Raw genomic sequence first — 9,905 nt, forward strand, 5'->3', positions numbered from 1 at the left:
ATGGGGGTCTATGGGGGTATTATGGGGGTCTATGGGGGGTTATGGGGGTCTAAGGGGGGTTTATAGGGGTCTAAGGGGGGATTATGGGGGTTATGGGGGTCTATGGTGAATCTTATGGGGTCTCATTAACTGACCCCCCCCTGTTAATGAAGGGGGTGGGATTTTGGGGTGAAAAAGAGCCATTTTGGGACTTACAGGGCAGCCGGGCCGTCAGGTCGGGAGCCAATAGGAGCCGCTGGGGGCCCCCCCCCATGGGGACAGCAATGGCCGCCAAGGGGGCGGAGCCTGGCTTCGGGGGGGCGGGGCTTGGAGCCGGGGGGCGGGGCTGGGAGCCTGGAGGCGGGGCTACAAAGAGACACGCCCACTTTAGGGTTAAGCCACGCCCACATGCAACAAGCCCCGCCCCCCTTAGGGACAAGCCCCGCCCCTTCTCTCCTCCTATTGGCTGTTGTGACAAGCCCCGCTCCCCCAATCCCATAAGCCACGCCTCCAACTGGGACACGACTCCTTACGAAGCTCCGCCCCCTCTCCTCCCATTGGCTGTTGTTTCAAGCCCCGCCCCACTTCTCAAGCCCCGCCCCCTTTTGATCATAGCACCGCCTCCTCTCCCCTCCCATTGGCTGATACAACCCCCTCCATTTCTCAAGCCCCGCCCCCTTGTGAAGCCCCGCCCCCTTCTGATAGCCCCGCCCCTTCTGTATAACCAGGACGTCAATCATGCATAAGCCCCACCCCTTCTCTCCCTATAGCCATTCCCATTGGTTAATACTCACGGTGGGCGGGGCCTGCAGGAGCCGCAGCCAATAGGGTGGCGGGGGGCGTGGCCCGGGGCGTGGCCAAGGTCAGGCCCAGGTTCAGCCCTAGAGCTTGGGGGGCACTGGGGGTCACTGAGACCCCGGGGGACCCTATAGGGACACTTGGGGACCCCATAGGGACCCCCTGGGACCCCATAGAGACCCCTTGAGACCCCATAGAGACCCCCTGGGACCCCATAGAGACCCCTTGAGACCCCATAGAGACCCCCTGGACTATAGAGACACCTTGGGACCCCATAGAGACCCCTTGAGACCCCATAGAGACCCCCTGGGACCCCATAGAGACCCCTTGAGACCCCATAGAGACCCCTTGAGACCCCATAGAGACACCTTGGGACCCCACTGTGACCCCCTGTGTCCCTATATTGACCCCTTGAGACCCTATAGGGACACCTTGGGACCCCATAGAGACTCCCTGGGACCCCATAGAGACCCCCTGAGACCCTATAGGGACACCTTGAGACCCTATAGGGACCCCTTGAGACCCCATAGAGACACCTTGAGACCCCATAGGGACCCCCTGAGACCCCACTGTGACCCCTTGGGACCCTATAGGGACCCCCTGTGACCCCATAGAGACCCCTTGAGACCCCATAGGGACACTTGTGGACCCCATAGAGACCCCTTGAGACCCCATAGAGACCCCCTGGGACCCCATAGAGACCCCCTGAGACCCCATAGGGACACCTTGAGACCCCATAGTGACCCCTTGGGACCCCATAGAGACCCCCTGAGACCCTATAGGGACCCCTTGAGACCCCATAGAGACCCCCTGGGACCCCATAGAGACCCCTTGAGACCCTATATTGACCCCTTGGGACCCCATAGGGACCCCTTGAGACCCTATAGGGACACCTTGGGACCCTATAGTGACCCCTTCGGACCCCATAGGGACCCCTTGGGACCCTACAGTGACCCCCTGAGACCCCATAGGGACACCTTCAGACCCCACTGTGACCCCCTGGGACCCTATTGCGGCCCCTGCTGACCCCATAGAGACCCCCTGTGACCCTATAGTGACCCCCTGAGACCCCACTGTGACCCCTTGGGACCCTATAGAGACCCCTTGGGACCCCATAGGGACTCCATGAGACCCCATAGAGACCCCTGGTGACCCTTGGGACCCCATAGTGACCCCTTGGGACCCCATAGAGACCCCCTGAGACCCTATAGAGACCCCTTGAGACCCCATAGAGACCCCTTGAGACCCCACTGTGACCCCTTGAGACCCCATAGAGACACCTTGGGACCCTATAGAGACCCCCTGAGACCCCATAGAGACACCTTGGGACCCCATAGAGACCCCCTGAGACCCTATAGAGACCCCTTGAGACCCCACTGTGACCCCTTGAGACCCCATAGAGACCCCTTGGGACCCTATAGAGACCCCTTGAGACCCCATAGAGACCCCCTGAGACCCCATAGAGACCCCTTGGGACCCTATAGAGACCCCCTGAGACCCCATAGAGACCCCCTGAGACCCTATAGAGACCCCTTGAGACCCCATAGAGACCCCCTGTGACCCCATAGAGACACCTTGGGACCCCACTGTGACCCCTTGAGACCCTATAGGGACCCCTTGAGACCCCATAGGGACCCCCTGAGACCCCATAGAGACCCCCTGAGACCCCATAGGGACCCCCTGGGACCCCATAGAGACCCCCTGAGACCCCATAGGGACCCCCTGAGACCCCATAGAGACCCCCTGAGACCCCATAGGGACCCCCTGTGACCCTATAGAGACCCCTTGAGACCCCATAGAGACCCCCTGAGACCCCATAGAGACACCTTGGGACCCCATAGAGACCCCCTGAGACCCTATAGAGACACCTTGGGACCCCACAGGGACCCCCTGTGACCCCATAGAGACCCCTTGGGACCCTATAGAGACTCCATGAGACCCCATAGAGACCCCTGGTGACCCTTGGGACCCCATAGTGACCCCTTGAGACCCCATAGAGACCCCCTGAGACCCCATAGAGACACCTTGGGACCCTATAGAGACCCCCTGAGACCCCACTGTGACCCCTTGAGACCCCATAGTGACCCCCTGAGACCCCATAGAGACCCCCTGGGTCGTCACTGTGACTGTAAGGCTGGTTGTCCCCTGCCCTACGCTCTGATTGGCCGATGTTACCCCCTGCCCTGGCAATGCTACGCTCTGATTGGCCGATGTTACCCCCTGCCCTGGCAATGCTACGCTCTGATTGGCTGATGTTACCCCCTGCCCTGGCAGCGTTGAGCCCTGATTGGTCAACGTTACCCCCTGCCCTGACAATGCTACACTCTGATTGGCCAATGTTACCCCCTGCCCTGACAATGCTGCACTCTGATTGGCTGTTACACCCTGCCCTGACAATGCTACACTCTGATTGGCCAATGTTACACCCTGCCCTGATAATGCTGCACTCTGATTGGCCAATGTTACCCCCTGCCCTGGTAGCGCTGTGCCCTGATTGGCCAGTGTTACCGCCTGCCCTTGTACCACTACGCTCTGATTGGCCAATGTTACCCCCTGCCCTACGCTCTGATTGGCCAACGTTACCCCCTGCCCTGGCACCACTACGTTCTGATTGGCCGACGTTACCCCCTGCCCTGGCAACGCTACACTCTGATTGGTCAACGTTACCCCCTGCCCAGGCAGTGCTATGCTCTGATTGGCCGCTACCCCCTGCCCTGGCACCACTACGCCCTGATTGGTCAACGTTACCCCCTGCCCTGGCAGCATTGCGCCCTGATTGGCCAACGTTACTGCCTGCCCAGGCGATGCTACGCTCTGATTGGCCGCTACCCCCTGCCCTGCCAACACCACGCCCTGATTGGCCAATGTCACACCCTGCCCTGGCAACGCTACGCTCTGATTGGCCAAAGCCACGCCCTGATTGGCCAACGTCACCCCCTGCCCCGTCAACGTCACCCCCTGATTGGCCAGCGTCACCCCCTGCCCCGCCAACGCCACGCTCTGATTGGCCAGCGCTACGCCCTGATTGGTCAACGTTAAGCCCTGCCCCGCCAACGCTACGCCCTGATTGGTCAACGTCACCCCCTGTGGGGTCAAGGTCACGCCCTGATTGGTGGAGGCCGAGGGGGCGGGGCTGACGAGGAGGGGGCGGGGGCTGTTGAGGAGCAGGACGGCGCGAGGCTCCGCCTTCGGGACCGGCTGGAGCATGCTGGGAAAGGAAAGAGATCATTTGCATAACATTTGCATAGCATTTGCATAGCCACGCCCACAGCCACACAGTACCCCCACCCCCAAAGTTAAACACAGAGCTCATTTGCATAGCATTTGCATAGCCACGCCTACATAATATAACCCTATATATGGGTCCATATAACCCTATATAACCCTATATAACCATATATATACCCTATATAACCCTATATAACCCCATATATGGGTCCATATAACCCTATACCCTATATATGGGTCAATATAACCCTATACCCTGTATATGGGTCCATATAACCCTATATATGGGTCCATATAACCTTATATATGGGTCAATATAACCCTATACCCTATATATGGTCCATATAACCCTATATATGGGTCCATATAACCCTATATAACCCTATATAACCCCATATAACCCCATATATACCCTATATAACCCCATATAACCCCATACAACCCCATATCCCCCCATATAACCCCATATAACCCCATATAACCCCATATCCCCCCATATAACCCTATATAAACCCATATAACCCTATATAACCCCATATAACCCCATATAAACCCTATATAACCCTATATAACCCCATATCCCCCCATATAACCCCATATATCCCCATATAACCCCATATAACCCCATATAACCCCATATCACCCCATATATCCCCCATATATCCCCATATAACCCCATATAACCCTATATAACCCCATATACCCCCATATAACCCCATATAACCCTATATAACCCCATATATAACCCCATATAACCCCATATAACCCCATATAACCCCATATCCCCCCATATAACCCCATATAACCCCATAACACCCCACAGCGCCCCCTGGTGGCCGCTGGATGTAACTACACCCATAGAGCCCATCACTCCACAGCGCCACCTGGTGGCCAAGGCATGTAATAACACCCATAGAACCCCATAGACCCCATATAACCCCATATCCCCCCTTATCCCCCCATATAACCCCATATAACCCTATATAACCCCATATAACCCCATATAACCCTATATAACCCCATATAACCCCATACAACCCTATATAACCCTATATACCCCCATACCGGTTGACCTTCATGCGCACGGCTTTGGGTCTTGGTGGTGGGTCGGGGGCGGCGGCAACGTCCTCAATGAAACGCCGTGTGACCCGGAAGCGAGGCAGGAACCAATCAGCTGCGTAGCGCGACACGCGGCCCTCCAATGAGAGCAGGTCAAACGCTGACAGGTCCACGCGCTACAGGGGATCAATGGGGGCACAATGACATCAATGGGGGCACTATGAGATCAATGGGGGCTCAATAGGGTCAATGGGGGCCCCCANGGAGGTGTGGGGGTGGGATGTGGGGCAGGATCTGGGGCAGGGTGTGGGGTGAGGGTGTGGGGCAGGGTGAGTGTGTGGGGCAGGGTGTGGGGCAGGGTGAGTGTGTGGGGCGGGATGTGGGGCAGGGTGTGGGGTGGGGGTCTCTATGGGACAGGTCTTTATGGGTCTTTATGGGTCTTTATGGGTCTTAATGTATCCCTATGGGATCCCAATGTGTCCCATTGCGCCCCCTGGTGGCCGTTCCTGGTACTGCTCTCTGTTGCTACCTATGGGGCAGAGTGGCTTATGGGTCCATATGACTCTCAATGTATCTCTATGGGTCCCTATATGTCCTTATGGCTCTCAATGTATCGCTGTGGGTCCCTATATGTCCCTATGGCTCTCAGTGTATCGCTATAGGTCCTTATATGTTTCTGTGGGCCTGGGTGTAGGGCGGGGGGGGTTCTGTACGGGTCTTTATAGGGTCTCTAGGGGTCCCAGTGTGTCTCTATGGGGTCTCTATGGGTCTGTACAGGTCTTTATGGGGTCTCTATGGATCTCTGTGGGTCCCAATGTGTCTCTATGGGGTCTCTATAGGTCTGTACAGGTCTTTATGGGTCTCTATGGATCTCTGTGGGTCCCAGTGTGTCTCTATGGGGTCTCTATGGGTCTGTACAGGTCTTTATGGGGTCTCTATGGATCTCTGTGGGTCCCAATGTATCTCTATGGGGTCTCTATAGGTCTGTACAGGTCCTTATGGGGTCTCTATGGGTCCCAATGTGTCCCTATGTGTCTCTATGGGTCTTTATGGGGTCTCTATGGGTCCCAATGTGTCCCTATATGTCTCTATGGGGTCTTTATGGGGTCTCTATGGGTCCCAATGTGTCCCTATATGTCTCTATGGGGTCTCTATGGGTCTCTAGGAGTCCCACTGTGTCTCTATGGGGTCTCTATGGATCTCTGTGGGTCCCAATGTGTCTCTATGTGTGTCTATGGGGTCTCTATGGGTCTGTATGGGTCTTTATGTGGTCTCTATGGGTCTCTATGGATCCCTATAGGTCCCAGTGTGTCCCTATGGGTCTCTACGGGTCCCAGTGTGTCCCTATGGGTCGCTATATGTCCCTATGTATCTCTGTGGGTCCCTATGTGTCTCTAGGGGTCCTAATGTGTCCCTATGTATCTCTATGGGGTCTTTATGGGGTCTCTATGGGTCTCTATGGGGTCTCTATGGGGTTTCTATGGGGTCTCTATGGGGTCTCTATGGGGTCTCTATGGGTCTCTATGGGGTTTCTATGGGGTCTCTATGGGGTTTCGATGGGGTCTCTATGGGTCTCAGTGCATCCCTATGGGATCCCAGGTGTCCCATAGCGCCCCCTTGTGGCCGCTGGTGGTACTGCTCCCTGCTGCCACCTATGGGTCCCTATATGTCCCAACGTATCCCTATGGGTCCCAATGTGTCCCTATATGTCTCTATGGGGTCTTTATGGGGTCTCTATGGGTCCCAATGTGTCCCTATATGTCTCTATGGGGTCTTTGTGGGTCTCTATGGGTCTGTACGTGTGTTTATGGGGTCTCTATGGGTCCCTATGTGTCCCTATAGGTCTCTATGGGTCTGTACAGGTCTTTATGGAATCTCTATGGGTCTCTATGGGTCTCTAGGAGTCCCAGTGTGTCTCTATAGGGTCTTTATGGGGTCTCTGTGGATCTCTGTGGGTCCCAATGTGTCTCTATGTGTGTCTATGGGGTCTCTATGGGTCTGTATGGGGTCTCTATGGGTCCCAGTATGTCTCTATGGGGTTTCTATGGGTCCCTATGTGTCTCTATGGGGCCTCCATGGTCGCTGTGTGTCCCTATGTGTCCCATAGCGCCCCCTGGTGGCCGCTGGTGGTACTGCTCCCTGCTGCCACCTATGTGTCCCTATATGTCCCAACGTATCCCTATGGGTCCCTATGGGTCCCTATGGGTCCCTATATGTCCCTATGGGTCCCTATATGTTTCTATGGGGTTTTTCCCCCCTATAGGCGACGTGAGCATCGGCATTAAATGCGCCCCGGGGGTCGTGGGTCCGTCGGAGGCGGATCTGGACTTTGACATCATCCGTAACGACAACGACACCTTCACGGTGCGATACACCCCAAAGGGGGCCGGGATGCACACCATCATGGTGCTGTTCGCTGACCAGGTGGGGCCATATAGGGGATATGGGGCAAGATATGGGGGGATAATGGGGGTCAAAGGGGGGATATGGAGGGGAGATTGAGGTCAATATAGGGGGATATGGGGGATATTGGGTCATATAGGGGCGGGATAATGGGGTGATCATGGGGTGTCTGTTGGGGGAACTATGGGGGGGATAATGGGGTGATATGGTGGTTGGTTTGGGGGGAATATGGGGCGACACGGGGTGATATGGGGGGGATATGTTCCAGGGCGATATGGGGGGGTATGGGGGATATGTGGGTGGTTATGGGGGGACTATTGGGGTCCTAGAGGGGGTCCTAAAGGGGGTGGCTATAGGGGTGAATATGGGGTGCGTAAGGGGGCACTTGGGGGCAGCAGGGGGCTCTATGGGGCTCTATGGGACTCTATGGGGCACTATGGGGCTCTATGGGGTGCTATGGGGCACTATGGGGCTCTATGGGGCACTATGGGTTGCTATGGGGCGCTATGGGTCCCAACTCCCCTTTGTCCCCCAGGCGACCCCCAGCAGCCCCATATAGCTCTATGGGGCACTATGGGTTGCTATGGGTTTCTATGGGGCGCTATGGGTCCCAACTCCCCTTTGTCCCCCAGGCGACCCCCAGCAGCCCCATATAGCTCTATGGTGCACTATGGGTTGTTATGGGGCTCTATGGGGCACTATGGGGGTTCTATGGGGCACTATGGGTTTCTATGGGGCGCTATGGGTCCCAACTCCCCCTTTGTCCCCCAGGCGACCCCCAGCAGCCCCATCCGGGTCCGTGTCGACCCCTCACACGACGCCAGCAAAGTGAAGGCCGAGGGGCCGGGGCTCAGCCGCACCGGTGAGGATATGGGGCAGCTATGGGGCAGATGTGGGGCACCTATGGGGCAGATGTGGGGCAGATATGGGGCAGATGTGGGGCACCTATGGGGCAGATGTGGGGCAAATATGGGGCAGATGTGGGGCAGATGTGGGGCAGCTATGGGACTGGGGGGTGGCTGAGCTGTGGGGCAGCTATGGGGCAGTTTGGGGTCATTTTGGGGTCCATTTTGGGGTCAGTTTTTGGGTCCTTTTCAGGGCAGTTTTGGGTCATTTTTGAGTCCTTTTGGGGTCCATTTCAGCTCATTTTGGCTCATTTTGGGGTGTTTTGGGGTCTATTTTGGCTCATTTTGGCTCATTTTGGGGTGTTTTTGGCTCATTTTGGGGTGTTTTTGGCTCATTTTGGGTCAATTTCAGCTCATTTTGGGTCATTTTGGGTTGTTTCTATAGGCGAGCTGGGTAAGCCCACTCAATTCACAGTGCACACTAAGGGCTGGGCTCCATTTTGGGTCCATTTTGGGGTGTTTTGGGGTCTATTTTGGCTCATTTTGGCTCATTTTTGGGCCCATTTCAGCTCATTTTGGCTCATTTTTGGGTCCATTTCAGCTCATTTTGGCTCATTTTGGGGTGTTTTTGGCTCATTTTGGCTCATTTTGGGTCATTTTCCAGGCGTGGAGCTGGGTAAGCCCACTCAATTCACAGTGCACACTAAGGGCTGGGCTCCATTTTGGGTCAGTTTAGGGTCATTTTGGGTCAGTTTAGGGTCATTTTGGGTCAGTTTAGGGTCATTTTGGCTCATTTTGGGGTGTTTTGGGGTCTATTTTGGCTCATTTTGGCTCATTTTGGGGTGGTTTTTGCTCATTTTGGGGTGTTTTTGGCTCATTTTGGGTCAATTTCAGCTCATTTTGGCTCATTTTTGGGTCCATTTCGGCTCATTTGGGCTCATTTTGGCTCATTTTTGGGTCCATTTCAGCTCATTTTGGGTCCATTTTGGGGTGTTTTGGGGTCTATTTTGGCTCATTTTGGGGTGTTTTTGGCTCATTTTGGCTCACTTTTGGGTCCATTTCAGCTCATTTTGGCTCATTTTGGCTCATTTTTGGGTCAATTTCAGCTCATTTTGGGTCATTTTGGGTTGTTTCTATAGGCGTGGAGCTGGGTAAGCCCACCCATTTCACAGTGCACACTAAAGGAGCCGGTCGTGCAGCTCTGGAGGTTGAGGTGAATGGAGCCAACAAAGGGGACGCGGCCAAAGACGTCGACATCAAGGACAACCACGATGGGACTCACACTGTCACATACACACCCATACAGCAGGTTTATCCCCTATATCCCCCTATATCCCCCTATATCCCCCCATTGGAGCCCCCTGACCCCCATATCCCCCTATATCCCCTCCATTCATACCCCCGTATATCCCCCTATTGGAGCCCCTGACCCCCATACTATCCCCCCACTCACCTCATTGTACTCCCCCCCATATCACATAGCCAATATCCCCCCATGATCACCCCCATTAAATTCACCGCTACCAATCCCCCCAAAATCAAGCCATCTGATATCAACGCGAAACCACAAAAAATCCCACCCATACACCCATG

At 55.3% G+C, this 9,905-nt stretch overlaps 1 protein-coding gene across 1 annotated transcript in view; it reads left to right on the forward strand.

Annotated features, from left to right (window-relative positions):
- The window catches only part of LOC107307149 (filamin-A-like), a gene marked incomplete at its 5' end in the record, with an annotated part of 107,169 nt that overhangs the window by 19,815 nt on the left and 77,449 nt on the right, over positions 1-9,905 (forward strand). The window contains 4 exon segments of the mRNA XM_032441695.1: positions 3,259-3,811; positions 7,172-7,488; positions 8,239-8,329; positions 9,452-9,621. Coding sequence (XP_032297586.1) covers positions 3,259-3,811; positions 7,172-7,488; positions 8,239-8,329; positions 9,452-9,621 — 1,131 coding nt within the window.

This window comes from Coturnix japonica, unplaced genomic scaffold (assembly GCF_001577835.2).
Source record: "Coturnix japonica isolate 7356 unplaced genomic scaffold, Coturnix japonica 2.1 chrUnrandom495, whole genome shotgun sequence".
Lineage (NCBI taxonomy): Eukaryota > Metazoa > Chordata > Aves > Galliformes > Phasianidae > Coturnix > Coturnix japonica.